Source organism: Rhamphochromis sp. 'chilingali', assembly GCF_963969265.1.
Source record: "Rhamphochromis sp. 'chilingali' genome assembly, chromosome: 22".
Lineage (NCBI taxonomy): Eukaryota > Metazoa > Chordata > Actinopteri > Cichliformes > Cichlidae > Rhamphochromis > Rhamphochromis sp. 'chilingali'.
The window spans coordinates 21,441,447-21,460,090 of record NC_137950.1 but is presented as its reverse complement, the minus strand read 5'-3'; the positions used below and the strand labels follow the sequence as shown (position 1 = coordinate 21,460,090).

The following is an 18,644-nucleotide window of genomic DNA, read 5'->3' as shown; positions in this document are numbered from 1 at the left end:
GTCTATATAATACAATCAAAGCCAAAAAGCCTGCTTTAAACTACATCAGGAACCGGCCTGGGGAATGACAATGATCACAGACAAGCCTATTCATGAGTTTGAGGCAGACTGTAAGACCATATAGGTAATGAACTCTCTTCCACAGGTGCTACTGTGTATTTAAGAAAGGGACAAAGCTTCATAACACAGTAATAACTGAAGAGCGTTTATAAGTCCAAATCAGCTGAGTTGCTCACAAATATCTCTCATTCATATATTAATAAGAAAATAGGTTTATACTAGATAAGAATTTATTTAACTTTGGCAACTTATAGCACAACTAAAAATATTTTCAGTGTTTCTAGGCTACTTATTGCCATTACTTTACTTGGGAACATGCAAATAAATATGGTATATGCTGCAAATACTGCATTTAATATACACCAACCTTAAGGCCGCCTATGTTATCCTGGCAATATTCTTTCATGCTAATAAAAAACTGACTTTAACTACTAATGATGACATAGGCCATGATAATTAACACCCATCTATAATAATATTGATAAAAAATACAATAAATGTGCCGACTTTATATTCAGCTTTAGCTTAGCTTTAGCTTAGCAACAGGGTCAAATTCTGACAAGCCACCTATCTAAGGTTAAAAAACCCCCCCCAAAAAACCGATATAAGCCCTGATCAATCCTCTCTACATATTAATGAAGCAGCCAATGTTCTACCTTGTGCATAATTACGCACCCCTTTCCTATTGGTGACGCAGGCACTATCGATCCTGAAGCTGCCTATTTAACATGGGCGAGCAGCTGGAAGCATCGGACACGACCTGGGCTCCTGAAGGCTGCAGTCACCGGTGAGTCTTGCTTACTTCTTCTTATAGACAGATTTCTGGGCACTAAAAACTTTACTTTTCTTTCTCTAGTGTTTAGACCTGTGTTGGTGCAGAAACAGGGTCAAGGGTATTGTTAAGACTAAATAAGCAGTGGCGTGTCCAGCGGGGTGGCCTGGGAGGGCAGACTGGCCACCCCAGGTGCCACCACAAAGGCAAAACAATAAAATTCAATCAAATATCAAATGTACGATTATGTTTTAACGGTGAAGCTCAGATATCCGAGTGTAAGTGAATGCAGCATCGGCTTCTGCGCTATGTGCATCACGTTAGCAAAGGTAGGAGAGCCAAGCACGAAAGACAGCACTGCAGGAAACAATTTTTCGGTGAAAGAAAATGAGGACAGAATAAATGTAAGTAATATTAAGTTTGTTGAGTTTAGTAAACTTCGGTGAAATTAGAATACCAAAGAAAAAATAACACTTAAAGAATTATTGCAGCCGTGGATTATATCAGACAGTAGGCTACTGAGGGCAGCTAACATAAGAGTTATGAGTTATAAGATATAATCTAAGTCGTAACATTGCTGTATGGAGCTGCAGATTTGGTTGCAGGTTAACATAGCTGGACTGGCCATCGGGCATACCGGGCATATGCCCGGTGACTTATTTTTTATTTTTATTTTTGTAATGGCATGAACAATGAGAGGTGGTGGATTGGCCAGATGCAGGTCGATGTGTAAAAAAAAACTCAGTTGTTTGGTGGTGGCTATGACGGGGCTTCCACAGAGGCCAGCAGGTGGATGAGGGAAGGGGAGGCAGGAGGAGAGCCCCGAGGCAGCCGCCGAGTGTCAGCTGAACTGAACTTCAGGTAAGAAGTTATGACCTGCAGTCTATCTGGGTCAGATATAAACCAAGTTTAGGTGGAGTTTATTTTCGTTGTGCTGACTTTTTACCGTCAGTTACAATAACTCGTACTGCGTTCTAGCCAGCTTGATGGAGTTTTTATACAGTACAGCTGGGTGGGTGCTATGATGTTACTGATAGTGAACTTTATTTTATTCATAAGGTTAGTTAGTAGAGTTGCCAACGGCTCCTTAAAAAAAATGGAATGGTCCCTCATTCAGAGAAAATATTATGCCTTTCCTATTGAGCTGAGAAGAGACGCAGTTTGTCCCGTACTCTCGCTATAATGAAAAAAAGACACAAAGCTGGATTTATTCTGTCGTTACGCTGCACAGCTGCCTCTTCTTCTCTCATTCTCTCCCCCTGCCTCTCCTGTTGCTACTTCAATCATGAAACTGATCAGTGATCAGCTGATCGGCTTTTCTCTCTTGTTTGTTTATCGCCCACTTTGCGCCAGAAAGAGGAAACCAGCAGATGTCGCGCTAAACAACAGCTGCACGTTTAAGCTTGATCAGCTGTTGTTAGAATTTATTTAATATTAATTTCTAGTATCAGCTGATGTTTGCTGGAGCCACAGCTGCAAAAAAGCTGCTGGTCATGATATGGTTTGGTTATCTGGTGAGAGGGAAACATGAAGATGAAACCAGGAGATGTCCTTACTGAATCATCAGAGCTGAACAGGTGATGGAGAAACAGGTTTACCTTTTAGTTCACATGAATGAGTTGAAGGGAAGTTATGAACTGTTTCTGAGAGACAAATAACACCAGGATCCTTTTCTAAGCAGCTGACAGCTGGTAACTGTGCAGGGGCGAGTCTAGCAAAGTGTTGCCAGGGGGGCAGGTAGGGCATTAACAGGGAGAGGGGGGCACAAAGAAATACTTTTCTTTCTTATTCTCATTTAAAATATCTCGCTTTTATTAAATAATTATCTAAATCTTACAACCAAAGTTTTTATCTGACGTAAAATGTATAGAAATCATACATATACCAACAAGACTGTACATCACTGTCACAACAGGGTTTGTTTTCAGTCAAAGTCTTTATGGCTTTAATACCTGGTGGGCCGGTCTCTAGTCAAAATGCCCGATTTTCTGTCCCAGTCCAGCCCTGCAGGTTAATACTGGCAGTGTCACCATGCCAGCTGACTGTATTTCATCATCAGCCAGTGTTGTTCTTTATACATCAATATTACCAAAGTTTACCATAAGGCAGCATATAAAGTATTTACTTGCTTTCAGGTTTTATTCAAATGTTAGTCTTTTCAGTTGTTTCCCCACTTTTTTCCTGTTTCAAAATCAAACACCAGTTTGTGAGAAGATTATCTTCTTTTTTTAACAGGCACATAAAGTTTTACATTGGCATTGGCTAATTTGTCAATTGTTTGTTACAAATGTTCATATTTTAATATTCAAAAATGTTTTTGCCCAAAACATATGTGCACAACATGTCAGTAAAAATACTATGCAAATATTGATGTCCTTGACTGCTGAATAAACACTGACTGATTGTATCTCTTGTACTTTATCAACGCAGTATCTAAAAACTTTGCACCGTAGTGGTTAAAATCTCATTCTAATAAGAGTTAAAAGTGCATTCGGTTGTTAGGTTTATAGGGTTATTGAATTATGGTTAACGGTTGGTAGAATTTTTTTTAAACATTATCTGCCAATTACATCTGCCACCCTTCTCCAAATCTGTGCCCCTACCTGGCCCCCCCAACAAAAATTTTCTAGACGCGCCACTGTAAATAAGTACTAGCTTCTATTTTGTCCCTGAGATTTATTTCCCCAGCATAAAGTAGTGTTGGTGTTAGCAGTGGTAGCTTAGAGATGGCAAACCTACAATAAAAAGTAACATGGATTAACAACTCTGTGCACTGGGATGGTGTAGATTGTGAGCACAGAATCTCCTCACCAGGTTTCGTTTTGTTTCTGTAGTTTTCCGAGTGAGAGCCTGTGCTAAAGCTAGCTGTGCACCACTTCTTAGTTACCTCTTTTAGTTCTACAGAATTTTTTTTGTTTGTCCCATCTGCTCCAAGTAGCCCCGTTAGAGGTGCGCTTTGCCCCCTGTGGTCCGAGTCTTCCCGGTCAGCCGTTAGACTCTGTTCCTGCTAGTCTTAGCGAACCTTTAGCTTCCGCTTGGTTGCTACTGCAAAGACTTACTGCTGATGTAGAAATTTAAATCTTTCATTACTAAATCACTTGACTTAGTTTTACTTCTAACTATGAAAGAATGTGAGGAGAATCCAGCTAAGGTGACACAGTGACCATTACAGATGTGTCTGAAGCCACAAGGCCCGCCCATAATGCCTAGGCTGCCGCCAATGCTGAAAATTCCCACCACAGTACCCAAATGTGCAATGAGAACAGAGACAGGGACAGTGCAGGGAAGTGCTCACATGCATTTAGCGTGTGAACGATAAATTAATTTTTTTATAATCTGACATTCTTAGCTCTCTCCCTAAACAAAAACAGTGAGTGCAACGTTAAAACTCAGTCCTATAAGTTATTATTTTATCCACAGTAACTTTAAGAATATTTGAGTATACATCTGTTAGCTGGTGCAACTCCTTCTGATTCACAGGTTTCTTATATGACTTATAAAACTGTCTTCCAAAAGTTTTACCCATTTAGTAGGAGTTTCTCTATCTGTACTACACTGCTATTTTCTTTTAGGTCTTTTAGTTTTCCTTACAATCCACAAGCCTGTTGCATAGCTTGTAGCTTTTTGGGTGAATATGACTGTATATAAAAATATCTGCAGGAAAACTAGACCGTTGAAAATAATTAAAATAACTGAAACAGTTTTGTGAACTTGGAAAAATTAAATATAGTAAAAAAAAAATGTAGAGGAAGTTTTAGTATTTGTTAGTTTGGTAAAATTTTACCACAATTTCCCTGATGAGGTTTTGAGGGATATGTTTATTGACAATCTGGATATCTACAAGACTGTGAGACAACTGCTTTAAAAAAAGGCGTGTTTTTATTTTTATTTTTTTTTAAAAGCAATATTTTAATAAATTCTATTTCTGACATGCACCCTCCAAACTAAAAGTTAACATTTTCAAACAATAAAAACTAAATTGAAACAAAAAACCTGCTCTGCACTTAAAAAAAGCAAGACTAAATCAAAATAAAGTTATTAGTCCAATCAGTGTCAAACAATGGTCTGAGTTTTACATGAGTTCACAGTTGTGTGCACAGAGAAAAGGGCCCAACAGAGAGCTTTAGAGGACTTGAGTACTTAGAGTGAGAGTGGAGGATGTGTGCTTGCCTGGCCTGACAGGCTGTTGTTAGGCAGTTGTTAACAAAATCTAATATCCAGTGACATATGTAGTTTGACCACCACCTTATTTGGAATGATAGCGTTGTTGCTGAGCTGTAGTCAACAAAGAGCAGAGAGATATAACTAATTTGGCTTCATTTTTCCCATTTGTCTAGTGTGTTGGGTGTTTGCTTCTGAAGATTCTTGAAAGGTCTTGTGAATTGTGGGTCTTATTTCATATCATATCTTATTTGTTCCACAGTATGAACGCTCTACATACTTATAATCTTATATAATGTAAATAGAATAGTTCAAACACACAACAGTAGTTGCCCTTGAGGTTTTATTTATTTTCAACATGAACAAAATTGGACTGGAAACTTTCAGAATGCTGCTTTTGACTTGTCACAGTGGCCACTGATCAAACAAACATCTACTCAGTACTTCTATCAGCTCTACTCATTTGAATCATTTTACAGCCATAACCGTTGAATATGCATCCTAAAATACCACATAATGCATAAAAGACTTTATAAATGTATTTATAAAGGACACAAGTTTTGTTAAATTAGCAAAACCAGTGAATAACAAATGCAATAACTTTGCAAGAGCACCTGTGAATGTCCCATCAGAAAAACAATTTAAATTGTAAGTACAATATTGCACTGAAGTTGTATACTTGGCAATAATAATATACTATACTGCCAATGAAGACTGTACAATATCTTCTAAAGGCACCATCAAAATAAGTATGTTGTGTTCACAGTGATTCCAACAATAGATGATCAGCAGTAAGACTGAAATCTTCACGGTTTCAGTGTATTGAGGTTAGATTGATAGGTGAAGGTCTTGGATCTGCAGCAGTTAGGTGCAGATCCCCTGGAACTCTAGAGCTTTCCACGTGCAACTGTAGACAGTGGCTCAGGAGTGGATGGCACGTAATGTCTGTTAAGTGCACCTTGAAAGATACAGGAACTCCTCACGGGTTTTGGGGTCCTCGAGGTAGACTCCCAGCATGGCGCTTGTCACTGTGCGGCTGTTCATCTTCTGGACACCACGCATCACCATACACATGTGCCTGCAAAACACAAGTGTGCTTATCAAACCTCTGCAGCTCCTGAGCTTACTGGCTCCTAAGCTCTGCTTAAGGCCAGTATTTTGTGTCATATAATGCTATATGAGCATCTGTGCAATATAACAGCAGCTTTAAGCTGTACAGATAATAATGTTGAAGGTAGGTAGTGTGTGTATGTTTGTACTTACGCCGCTTCAATAACCACAGCTACACCTTTTGGCTGCAGAGCCTCAGATATCCCAACGGCGATCTGCTTAGTCAGTCGCTCTTGAACTGAAACCAAAACAAAACAAAGAAATTCAGCTTATACGGTACACTAGACGATGCCAGTTGTCTAGTGCACACATTTGCCGGTTGCTTACCTTGAAGCCTACGGCTGAAGATCTCCACAATCCTGCAGAAATCAGAACACAAGCAAAGCCAAGGAGATTCATTAATAATGATTCAGTTTTTAATAAACACAGTCTGGCATCAGTCCCTGACTACCGGCCTCTTCTCCAGCCAGCAGACTGTATAACTTGTCATTTGTGAATCAGTCACATTCTGTGAATTTGTCATTCACAGTTCAACGTTAGTGAGACTGTCTCAAGTTCATCTGCAGCTACTGTAACTCTGCATCACTATATTCAGATTTAAAGAGATATTTTAGGACAGGAGGAGAAGGAGACAGGCAGAGAGGCTGTGATAATAGTCTGGGATTCCCACAGGTCCAAAAGGATTTTCTCATGGCTCGAGAGCGAGCAGAGTTTAGACTTGTGTCTGATGAGAGGCCTAGATGATAGCCAGTGTGTTTAGGCTCTAAGCCTCCAGGTCAATGCACTGGAATAACAGAAGAACACAGTCAGCTGACACTAACACGAGAAACATACAGACACAGTGGCAGCTGGAGGGTACAGTGCATGTGTGTGTGTGGGTGCGTACTCTGTTACCTTGCCAGCTTGCTCAGTCCCACCACTTTTTTGTTGGGAATATACCCGATGTGAACCTGGAGAGGGACAACAGCCAGTGAGAGCACATAATCAGAGAAATACAGGAGGTCAATATTAGCGGTTGAATGCTGAAATTAATTCACTGAACAATGCTTAATGAGTAAGAAAGCTTTTTTTCTTGTCTCACGCTTTCTTTTTTTTAAATGTAACATTTCTTTCAATCACATAGACCTACCTTGCCAAAAAAGGGCACCATGTGGTGTTCACATAGTGAAAACATGTCTATGTCTTTCACAATCACCATCTCATCGTGGTCTTCATCAAATATGGCATTGTTTAAGATGTCTGGTGATACAAAAGCAAACATATGCATTTCTTTACATTACATTTACATTTCTTTACATATGCATTATCTTTACTTCAGTTAAGGAAACATTCATCTGAAATCTTTTCAACATCCTGGAATCATAATAATAATGCTTAATACTAATAATACTTGATCTACCCGTTATTTTGTGCCTTGATCTTTTAGTTTTAACGTCTGTGAAGATTTAAAATATCATGATTTGACCAACCAAACGTTCATAAGTAAAAAGATGCTGAATACTGAGGTAAGTCATTTTGCTAACTCACTCTCTCATCCTCTCTCAACTTGTTCCCAGGTGACTCACCATCGATGGTCTCATGGTAGCCCTTGGTGAGGAACTGGATGGCTTTGGCTGCGCGCAACGGGGTGCGCAACAGTCCCTCCCGGTCGGTGTCCTCCCCAAGATGCCTGAGGATGTCGGTGTAGGCGGTCTCCAGCGCCGGTAACCGAGACGCGTCCTCCAACTCTTTGCGGGATGTCTCGTGGTGGTTGTTGACGGTTGACATCTTGTTGTCTGTGTGGAACTCCTCCACGATGTCGCCGACTTTTGTGCTCATGGTTAAGGCGCGCTTGGACTCTGCTTAGGACCGAGAAATAAACAAGGATGAAGTTCCGTTGCCCTGCGGATCTGGCTGGCCTATTCGGTAGTTATCCTGTTTATGGGGCCTGCCTGGGATGCGCATCAGGCTCCTATTGGTCGGAGTCGTGCGTACGTCAAAAAAGGAAGCATCGTCAGAGGGGTTAAACACTGACCAACCCCGCCCCCTGCAAAGAAGAAAAAAAAGGGGAAAGAAACCTTATCTTATGTCACTTGAGACCTTGTTAACCTCGTTTTAAATCATCTGAGTTGATTTGTTCCAGTTATGTTGCTCTGATACAAAAAATCTTAGTAAGCTCGTGAGGCTCATGACTTCACATGCTTTTTTTTTTAAGTTTATGGAAATCAAATTGTTGTGTAATCACGAACTGTCTTGATAAGCCACAATCAAAAGCACAATGTTTTTTTTCTGCTGGGAATACACAGCCCAAAATGTCAGAGGGCTTCAAAGGTACATATCTGCATTAAAGATACTTACAACCAGTCTGTTTAACTCTATGTCTTAATTATGAAAAATGTGGATGGTTTGACATTAATTTTGTAATATTATTTTCATGAATAAAATGATTTAATACAAACAAGCCTTGTGGGATCTGATATCTGATAAGTAATAAATGTTGTTTGCATGGTGATATAGTATTTTAATCATAATAAGAATAATAATAACTTTATTTATAAAGCGCTTTCAACCAAAGTGCTGTACAGCTATTTGAACTAAAAAAAAAGAATAAATAAAAGCGATAAATAAAAACAGTAAGAATTTAAAAACTAAAAGGCATAAAATTAAGACATGTAAGATAATCATCAGATAACAGTTATTACATTTATTTACTTTTTCTTGCTGTAGGTCAGCTGAAAGAAGCATCAGATACTCTAAATCAATAGGACAAACTACGATAAGTTTAAATGAAAGGATTGCTTCATATTCTTGGAAGAAATCCTTTGCATTAAATGACTGCCTGAAGTATAGAACCCATGGATGTGGTCATGAAGCGGTTTCTCCCCTGAGAAGCTCAGCTAAGCCTTCACTGCAGCCACTTTTGGCTGCTTCTTATTTGTGGGTCCCTCTGAAATTTGTTTCCAGTAACTGAAAAGCATCTACTGATCTATTAACTTCATGTTGAGTTTGTTTGATGAAATTCTGGCAACTCTGATCCATAAGAGGTTAATTATAATTATATGAGTATATATATTATGTTAATTGGTGTTTCTAAATTGCACATAGGTGTGCATGTGTTAGCCCAGTGATAGATTGGCGACCTGTCCAGGGTGTGCCTTTCCTCTTGCTCTATGCTAGCTGGGTTAGGCCCAGCACCACCCAGGCGACCCTGATAAGGATAAGCGGAAGAGAATGGATGGATGGATGGATGGAAGTCGAAAATTTGGGTTATCATTTCAAAATTTCGACGTAATAACTTTTAGTTTTAATACATTTAAACGATTTCATTAGTTTTGAGTTATTTACTGAGAAATGTGAGTTAGAAAGTCGATATTATTTATGTTCCGGTGATTACTGAAGTTTTAAGTCAGGTTCGAAAATGTTTACATAACATTAGTGTTCCGAGCTACTGAAGACGTAAAAGAAGAAACGAGCGGCGTTCTTGTCATTTACATGTTTCAGCGACTTACTCGAGAGTTTAAGATCATTCAAACATCTGTTTATACGTGGTTTAGCTTTGAAATGTCTGCATTTGTGAATAAAAATGTTCCCAGTAAGCGGCCCCGGTTGCGTTCTTGTTTCTATGGGAACATCTCGTCAACGCAACTTCCTGTTTGGTTCTGCTCGGTGGCGGGAGATTCCAGGATGGCGGTGCAGCCGAAACAGAACCTGTCCATGGACAGCGCAGCCGAGCACGGCTTTCTTAACTTCATTTTCTCCATGCCGGAGAAGCCGGACACCACATTCCGGATATTTGACCGTAACGAATATTATACGGTTCACGGGAAGGACGCCATATTCGCGGCGAAGGAGGTTTTCAAAACGAACGGGGTCATCAAATATTTGGGTTCAGGTACTAGCTTAGCTGTGCACTAAGCTAACTTCAGTTGGCGCTTTTAAACAAGTAAGGGGACGAGGGGTGCCTCGGTGCCTTTACTATTAAGCTAACCTAGTTGGTGTGACCGTGTAGCCAGAGAAAGGGTTTCACAGGTTGTAGCTAAGGTGGCTGCTATTAGCTGCAGCCCTAGCAGGTCCTGTACGTTCGGAAGCATTGCCATGGCTAATTAAATGTTGGACAGAGTATGTTTTTGTGGGAAATGATGAGGGGTCCTCTTACAGTTAAGTGTTTTCATTTATTGTCTCAGGGACATTTCATTTGTTTAAATGGCGATATATCATTGAGCTACAAATTTCCTGTGAGGTCACTGACAGAAAAACATGGAGAACAAAAACTGCTTCACCCAGATATTAGATGTTTTAGTCTTTATAGCTAGCTGCAGCTCCTTTCTTCTGTGGTAGTTTTCAGCATACAACACAAAAACCTGCATGACTTGTACCTTTGTGCTGACTCTAAATTTTACACTAGGACAAATGATGGAGTTTAAATACCTTGAGTCAACCATGGAGAGCACTGGATAGTGCACAACAGAAGTGAAGAAGAGAGTACCAAGAGGGTAGTGCAGGTGGAGATGGTTTTCGGGGGTGATTTTTGACAGGAGGGTAGCAGCAAGAGTGAAAGGGAAGGTGAAACCTGTTTTGATGTATGGTTTAGAGACAGTGGCATTGAGAAAAAGACAAGAGGGAGAACTGAAGATGTTAAGATTTTAATTAATTGGGAGGATGGACAGGATTAGAAACGGTTATATTAGAGGGACAGCTCAGGTTGCGCATTTTGGATACAAAGTTGGAGGGGCAAGGATTTGGACATGTACAGAGGAGGGATAGTGGATGTATTAGACAGAAGATCCTTAATTAGAACTGCCAGGCAGAAGGGAAAGAGGAAGCCCACACAGGAGGTTTTTGGACATACTGAAGGAGGACATACAAAGCAGGATGCTGGGGACAGGCTGAGATGGAGGCAGATGATCTGCTAAATAAAAAATGCCACCTGGTCACATGAGATACTTGTGTACTGAAACCACCAGCACTCTGTGCCATGAGAAGGACGCATTACAAAGATTTTGACATGTTTTTGTTGGTCAACAGGGAGTCGAAAGCTGGAGAGTGTGGTTCTGAGCAAGCTGAACTTTGAGGCCTTTGTGAAAGATTTGCTGTTGGTGAGGCAGTACAGAGTGGAGGTGTACAGGAACCACAGCAAGAGCAGCAAGGAGCACGACTGGAAGATTGAGTACAAGGTACTGTGCTGGCTATTGAGACATATCAGGGTGGTTTCTGCTTGTTTAAAAAAACAACTCTGGATCTTACCTCCTGTGTCCAAATGCAGGCCTCTCCAGGAAACTTGACTCAGCTTGAGGAGATCCTTTTTGGTGGGGAAAGCGGCTCAGAGGGCTGTGCAGGTGTCGTAGCTGTGCGGCTTGCAACTGGAGCTGATGGGCAGCGTGTTGTTGGGGTCGGGTATGTGGATGCAGCCCAGTGGACGATGGGAGTGTGCGAGTTTCCAGACAATGAGATATTCTCCAACTTGGAATCCCTGCTTGTCCAAATCAGTCCCAAAGAGTGTCTCCTAGCCCAGGGGGAAGCTAACACTGATGGGAGTAAACTGCGTGAGGTATGTGGGCACGGTAATTACTAAACTTATGTTAAAAAAATCAGTATGAACATCAGTCTTGCAAAATGGGAAGTCTTTAAACGAGTGTTCTTTTCTTTAAACCAGGCCTGACTTAAAAAAAATTAATATTAATACTCTGGCTGCATAAGCAGAGATTGTGATGCGAGTATATTGTTGTTTTTGTATGTCTGTGTAGGTGGTGCAGCGTGGCGGCATGCTAGTCTCTGATAGGAAGAGAGCTGAGTTCAACAGCAAGGACATGGTCCAGGATCTCAACAGGCTGCTGAGAGCAAAGAGAGGGGAGACTGTGGCGAGCAACACCTTACCTGAGCTGGACAAACAGGTGAACGACAGGAAAAAACAAACATTTTGACAAAAGGTGGTGGTTTGAAAAAACTTTTCTTTATTTTACAACAACATTTAGAACTAAGCATTATTGATAAAATCCCAGTCATAACAGCTCCTGCCGACTAAATGACACTCAGGCTGAAGACCGTGCATATGAACAGGTCACTATGTGGGAAGTTTGACCATAGGGTCCCTTGTGTGGTGTCATTCTCAGGTGGCAATGTCATGTTTGGCTGCAGTGGTGCGTTTCCTTGAACTGCTCTCTGATGAGTCCAACTTCAACTCCTTCAACCTGACCACTCTGGACCTGGGTCAGTACATGAGGCTGGACAACGCTGCCGTCAGGGCTCTTAATCTCTTCCAGGTAAGTGACCGGTGTCAACGCCTCAAAGTTTTCACCTTGATAAAATCACCAGAATAACAGAAGTGTTCTTTTCTTGGCTTGTCTTGGCTTATTAATGCAGTTATAATGATGCAGATTATATGGCAGCAATAAATTAATTTCTGTATCTCCACAGGCTCTTTGTGGTTGCAGGCTCTGTAGGAACTGGTTGTTGTTGTGCTAGAAAAACAAAAAGATGTGATTTAGAGAATTCAAAAACACAAATTTGGAAATGACCAGCAAGAAATTTAGAAAACCAGCAACCCGTTCAAGTTCTAGTAGCTGTGACATATTGATTTTATTGACTGAGCCTGTTTTTTTTTTTTTTCTTTTTTCTGTTATGTAGCAAATACGTACGACTGTGATAAAAATATTCCCAATTTGTCCGTGCATCACTGTAATTCATCTGTTAAATTCACGACTAACATGCAAATTGTATACTTCAGGGTTCACCTGACGACACCACCGGAGCTCACTCGTTGGCCGGTTTGTTGAATAAGTGCCGTACGCCGCAGGGTCAGCGGTTGGTCAACCAGTGGATCAAACAGCCCCTCATGGACAAAACTAAAATAGAGGAGAGGTAATACAGTGATGAGGGATGGAGGGTTTCTGTACCTTTAACAAATCCAACTTAGCAATATGCCAGGTCTGTAGGCGATAAGACCTCCTAGTCAAACATCTTTAGCTTAACAAACATTATACATTTCAAGGAGGCATTTAAGGGAATAGAAGTATGGTATTATGAATCAGCCCTCATGTTTTTATAATTTGACAGGAAAAGTCGAAATAGATGCAGAAATTTACCGATATGTCTGCATACATGGAAATTCTGAACTGAACTTTTTTAGACAAGTTTTCTTGTGATTTCTTTGAGTAGTCTTCAGGAGTATTTCTCCAGGCTTCCTCGAGGACATTCAGAGGTCTTCTTTGGATGTTGGCTGCCTTTTGTTTAGTTCTCAGTCAAAGATGATTTCGTACTGCTTCGATAACGCTGAGGTCCGGGCTCTGGGGGAGGCCATTCTACAGGACTTACAATTACTGAGGATATTTTTGTGCAGGCTTGACCTGGTGGAAAGCTTTGTGTGCGACTCTGTGCTGAGGCAGACCTGTCAGGACGATTTGCTGAGGCGGTTTCCCGATCTTCATCGACTGGCCAAGAAGTTTCACCGTCACACGGCAACGCTGCAGGACTGTTATCGTGTCTACCAGGCTGTGAGCCAAATACCGACTCTTATCACTGCTCTGGAGGGATACACGGGTAAGCTGCAGCTTATACACTGTTTACCTCACTCTACAATCTGTTTTGCAGGCTGCAGGGATGCTGTCTTGTTTGCTTCATACAGCTGATTTGACAGTTTCTTAATTGTTGTTATTTGGAGTCCAAAGATTGTTGTTGCTTCATCGTGCTGACTGTGTGTAAACAAAGGATGCTGTTTTTCATGGAACTATTTATGTATTGAATCAGATGAATTCAAAACTGAGATCTGGTCTGCTTCAAATCACTTTTAACTAAAATTTAGGCTAATACTTTGTTTGTGTTGCAGGTAGCAACAAGGTTCTGCTAAATGCAGTATTCCTCTCGCCTCTCAGAGACCTGCAGACTGACTGCACCAAGTACCAAGAGATGATTGAAACCACACTGGACATGAACCAGGTCTTTTCATTTGCTTCAAAGTATTTTGCCCTCCGTTTGCACACAGCCTGTTGTGCATTTGACTTATTTCTTGTTTCGTGTAGATTGACCACCACGAGTACCTGGTGAAGGCATCATTTGATCCGGTGCTGAGTGAGCTGAGAGAAAAGATGGATGTGCTGGAAAAACGCATGCAGACCGTGCTGAACAGTGCAGCCAGAGAACTAGGTAATTACAGTATATACATAATATAAAACAATAACCTTATTAATTGGTATATACAAAGAATCTGTTCTTAGAGGAATAACTTGTAAAGTACGACATGAATATAGTGATAAATAACCTAATACTAATTCTTTTCTTTTAATTGAAATTTAAACGTGTGTGTGTGTGTGTGTGTGTGTGTGTGTGTGTGTGTGTGTGTGTCTACAAGAAAACAAAAACAGGTAGTTTCCTAAATAGGTTCTCTGGATATTTATGTTAATGAGGTGTTGAACAGGTGTACCTAATATAGTGGCTAATGACTGTGTGTCCTAACTAACCTGGTGCCGCAGCAATCCTTGTGCAAGGCAGGTGACGGCCGTCTAAAGGAAGGTTTCCACTTTGGCTTTTATGCTTAAACAGATTGGCGTAACTTTGTGTTTCAGGTCTGGAGGCGGGTAAAACCGTGAAGCTGGAGTCAAACGCCGTGCTGGGATTTTACCTGAGAGTCACATGCAAGGAGGAAAAGAGTCTGAGGAACAACAAGAAATTCACCATGCTGGATGTGCAGAAGAACGGTGTGCGCTTTACCAACAGGTGTGCCTCACCGCGCCTCTAATGTCAGCATCACAAAACGCTGCTCGTTTTTTTGCGGGGGTTTTTTTTTTTGCCATCTGATGATTCACGCCGATGTATGTTCGCTTGCAGTAAGCTGAGCTCTCTGAACGAGGAGTACACCAAAAGCAGGGAGGAGTATGAGGAAGCCCAGAACGCCATCGTTAAAGAGATCATCAACATTGCCTCAGGTGAGGAATCTCATCACATGCTCCTCACTGTCTTCTCAGCAAGGCATCGATTTGAACAGCATAGGAAACGATTGTATCCGGGTTGTGTGAAAACTGGAAATGTCATAATTGCATGAAAGTTGCTTTGTGAGACCGTTTAATTGATTTCGTTCACATTTTCTGTAAAGGTCAGTAAAATCTACAGCACTTGGAATTTTTGCATAGACGTCAAAGAACTGGTGATGTTGCGGTCTTTCTTTTATCAAATACAAAATTGTTTTGGAGCCTGCACATGATGCGGTCTTCCGCCTGCGATGGTTCATTTAAGGCTCTAAATGTTTTAAACCGTCAGGTTACGTGGATCCCCTCCAGACGCTCAGCGACGTGATAGCGCAGCTGGACGCCGTGGCGAGTTTTGCCGTCACATCGGTGTCTGCTCCTGTGCCGTTCGTTCGGCCTCAATTCCAGCTCTTAGACCATGGCTGCAGGCGCGTGGAGCTGCTGCAGGCTAGACATCCCTGCATGGAGATGGATGCAGACACTGCATTCATACCTAATGACATCAGCTTTGTCCAGGAAGACAAGAGCTTCTATATCATAACAGGTGAAAAATAAGCACAGATTAAGTCAAGGGTGGATTTAAAGGCAAATTCTCCCATGTGGGCTGTCTGGCTGTCATTGATGAGGCCCATCACTGTAAAAATCAGCCCTATGTTGTAATAAGCGCAGCTTTTATTAAGTCTTGGAAGTACCTCGAAAATCATTATGCTTTCCAAACCTTTGCAGGACCAAATATGGGTGGCAAGTCCACCTTTATCCGGCAGGTGGGTGTGATCGCATTGATGGCTCAGATTGGTTGCTTTGTGCCATGCGAGAAGGCGGAGCTTAGCGTGATGGACAGCATCCTGGCAAGGGTGGGTGCAGGAGACAGCCAGGTGAAAGGAGTCTCCAGCTTTATGTCCGAGATGCTAGAGACAGCCGCCATTCTGCGGTAAGAACAGACGAGCTTTATTAATAGTTATACAAATAACCGATGAGCAGATACGGGAAGGTTTTCTCATCGTCTGTGTTGTTGTTGTTACAGTTCGGCCACAGAGAAGTCGCTCATCATAATCGACGAGCTCGGCAGAGGCACGTCCACCTACGACGGCTTCGGTCTGGCCTGGGCCATCAGCGAGCACATCGCCTCCAAAATCGGCTGCTTCTGCCTGTTCGCCACCCACTTCCACGAGCTGACGGCGCTGGCAGCTCAGCAGCCCACGGTCCACAACCTGCACGTCACAGCCCTGACGTCGCACAACACACTCACAATGCTGTACAGAGTCAAGCCAGGTCAGCACGTGGTTTCGCTCGGGGTTAACGCAGCTTTGTGCTTTTAAAAATGTTAATCTCAACAAACGATTATAATCAGCCCAGAGCGCCTTTAGAGTGATCCGTCTCTGTCTTCAGGCGTGTGTGACCAGAGTTTTGGAATCCACGTGGCCGAGTTGGCTTGCTTCCCGCCGTCAGTGCTGGCCGCTGCGAAGGAGAAGGCGGAGGAGCTGGAGGAATTCCAAGAACCTGCAGGAGATGAGTCGGAACAGGAGGAGGAGCCCAAGGCTAAGAGGCGAAAGACAGACAAGCAGGTAAGGCTCAGATTTCCACTATTATACCAACACCATAATCTAGACACAGCGGTGTCCATAGTGACATTTATTTATCATTTAATAAACACTACATTGTTGGTACAAGAGGCATAAATGTGCGTTTGTGCTGCAAACGGAGACTACTAGTCTTGCTAATAATAGCAGATTTTTATTAAAAGAAGTGTAGAGACCAAAAGTCAGGGCAGGGGGCAAAAATAAGAATACACTTGAAGCTGTCAAAGGAATGGGAGCCTGTTAGAGGGCTAATACAGAGAGTCAGACAACCATTCGCACTCACACCACTAACTGCATGTCTTTGGACTATGGGAGGAAGCCGGAGACCCCAGAGAGAACCCCTGAGGACAAGGGGAGAACATGTAAACTCCACAATGAAAGGCCCTGGCCAGATGGTGGAGTTGAACCCATGACCTTCTTGCTGTGAGACTAATCATCGTACCACCATTTTGCCTCATTTCTGTTGAGCTTATTCTCTGGATGCATTAAAGAAGTCTTGACCTGGATATCTACTGGCTCTGAAAGTCTGAAATACTGGCCTTCGCCCTTGAGGACAAGTCATCAGACTTCAGCCTATTGATTCCTACATAGATTAACATTATCTTTTGCACTAGTTTGCCTGACTGCAAGAAAAATGATTGCTCAGTGGCACTGAAACAATGGTAATTTCTGACAATTTAGTTACTCACAAGACTTCATGTGCAGTTCCGTTTAATCTCAGCCGTTTCACTGCAGAGCCAGATGTGATAAGAAATTTTCCTAAGCAAGATCGAGTAGCACAAACTTGAATTCCCCCGTAACAGGGGAAATATTAGTCGGATTTTAGAGTGGCAGAAGCTCGGGATCTTTTAAAAAGCTGAAGACGAAAACAGGATGGTGTCCACAGCAGGATAATGAACAACACAAGTCAAGATCCACATCAGACTTCCTCAGAAGGTGCAAGCTTAGGTGCTCAGTCCTTGCGCTGGCAAAGGTCGGCAGCCTTAACCCAACAATATTCCCACGTGTGGGATTAATAAAGGTTATCTTATCATAGTAAATAAAACCTCTATTGAAAATCTGCGGTTAGACATAAAAGTAAACTTGAGGCAAGAATCTCAGAACTAGAAATCCCTTTCTAGGAAAGTCATCACCTCAAAAGATTCCTGGCTGCTACAAACAGCTCTGATTGTTCCCAGTGTTACTAATTACTGCCAGTGAAGGATAACAGAACTGTCGCTTTGAGCCCTTTTCCTCCTTTGATATTTTCACATTGTAAAAAGATGGGTATTTTATTCTCCACGGTGAAGGAATGTCACAAGCACAAGGGGAAAAAAATACACTTGTTGCTGTGTTCTTACAGATAGAGGCAGCCAATCAGAAGAAAGTTGACTTAAAGGCAGCAAAAGCGCCTCGTTTCAGAGAGTAGAGCTGAGGTCCATTCAGAAACCAGAAGAGAGAGTTTGAATTTCTTGTAACACCCATGCCCTGCTTATTTTTCAGGTGGGGGAAAACCTGATCCACTACTTTCTGCAGAAGGTGAAGTCACTTCCACTTGCCACCATGACTGAGGAGGAAGTGAAGGCAAAGCTCAGGAAAATGAAGCAGAAGCTGGTTGCCAAAAATAACACGTACATCAGCGAGGTCCTCGCACGCTGCGTTCCTGTTAAAACTGCTTGATTTTTAAACCCCTACCCGCTGTCTGCTCTGCAAAGTTAAAGTTCATCACTGTAGCGGAGAACACTAGAGTGCTTATACTGTAGTTTTCCAATAAAGGATTTATTGCCACTCTGCAGACACGTTTGTTTGTCTTTTTTGTCCTCTACAACGACCAGGACAGAGAGCCCGGGGATCGAACCGGCGACCTTCCGGTTACAGATCCAGCTTTACAGTGGTGCAAAAAGTACTCATTACTGTGGCTCAGTCACACTAGGAGGAGGCAGCCTCCTTGCGACAAGGACAAATCTGTCTACATTACATTAACTGATTGCAAGTAGCTGCAGTGACTGGGCAACCAAAGGTGGTCACCATCCACCTCTGGGTGAC

General features: G+C 42.0%; 2 protein-coding genes across 2 annotated transcripts; one reads left to right on the top strand and one right to left on the bottom strand.

The window, feature by feature from the left end:
• Nucleotides 1-1,699: 1,699 nt before the first annotated feature.
• gch2 (GTP cyclohydrolase 2) lies at nt 1,700-8,538 on the bottom strand. The gene is made up of 6 exons (XM_080872100.1): nt 7,669-8,538; nt 7,233-7,342; nt 6,998-7,053; nt 6,431-6,462; nt 6,257-6,341; nt 1,700-6,071 (listed from the first exon to the last, which is right to left on the bottom strand). The coding sequence occupies exons 1-6, from the start codon at nt 7,919-7,921 to the stop codon at nt 5,942-5,944; spliced, it is 666 nt and encodes a 221-aa protein (XP_080728226.1). The 5' UTR covers nt 7,922-8,538; the 3' UTR covers nt 1,700-5,941.
• A 1,194-nt stretch (nt 8,539-9,732) lies between these two features.
• On the top strand, nt 9,733-18,393 carry msh2 (mutS homolog 2 (E. coli)). The gene is made up of 16 exons (XM_080871991.1): nt 9,733-9,974; nt 11,108-11,256; nt 11,346-11,630; nt 11,827-11,973; nt 12,193-12,342; nt 12,807-12,940; nt 13,419-13,618; nt 13,905-14,014; nt 14,098-14,221; nt 14,641-14,791; nt 14,903-15,000; nt 15,332-15,583; nt 15,766-15,970; nt 16,064-16,311; nt 16,429-16,604; nt 18,102-18,393. The coding sequence occupies exons 1-16, from the start codon at nt 9,767-9,769 to the stop codon at nt 18,276-18,278; spliced, it is 2,814 nt and encodes a 937-aa protein (XP_080728117.1). The 5' UTR covers nt 9,733-9,766; the 3' UTR covers nt 18,279-18,393.
• The last annotated feature ends 251 nt before the right edge of the window (nt 18,394-18,644 follow it).

What these genes read in the sequence shown, in the direction of transcription:
- gch2 (XM_080872100.1), bottom strand. Translation starts at nt 7,921, where the DNA reads ATGAGCACAAAAGTCGGCGACATCGTGGAGGAGTTCCACACAGACAAC. An exon ending in GGACTGAGCAAGCTGGCAAG is followed by an intron (nt 6,463 to 6,997) that starts GTAACAGAGTAC and finishes TGATTTCTGCAG; the next exon opens with GATTGTGGAGATCTTCAGCC. An exon ending in GCTGTGGTTATTGAAGCGGC is followed by an intron (nt 6,072 to 6,256) that starts GTAAGTACAAAC and finishes TGTGTTTTGCAG; the next exon opens with GCACATGTGTATGGTGATGC.
- msh2 (XM_080871991.1), top strand. Translation starts at nt 9,767, where the DNA reads ATGGCGGTGCAGCCGAAACAGAACCTGTCCATGGACAGCGCAGCCGAG. An exon ending in TACCTGAGCTGGACAAACAG is followed by an intron (nt 11,974 to 12,192) that starts GTGAACGACAGG and finishes TGTCATTCTCAG; the next exon opens with GTGGCAATGTCATGTTTGGC. An exon ending in AAAACTAAAATAGAGGAGAG is followed by an intron (nt 12,941 to 13,418) that starts GTAATACAGTGA and finishes ATTTTTGTGCAG; the next exon opens with GCTTGACCTGGTGGAAAGCT.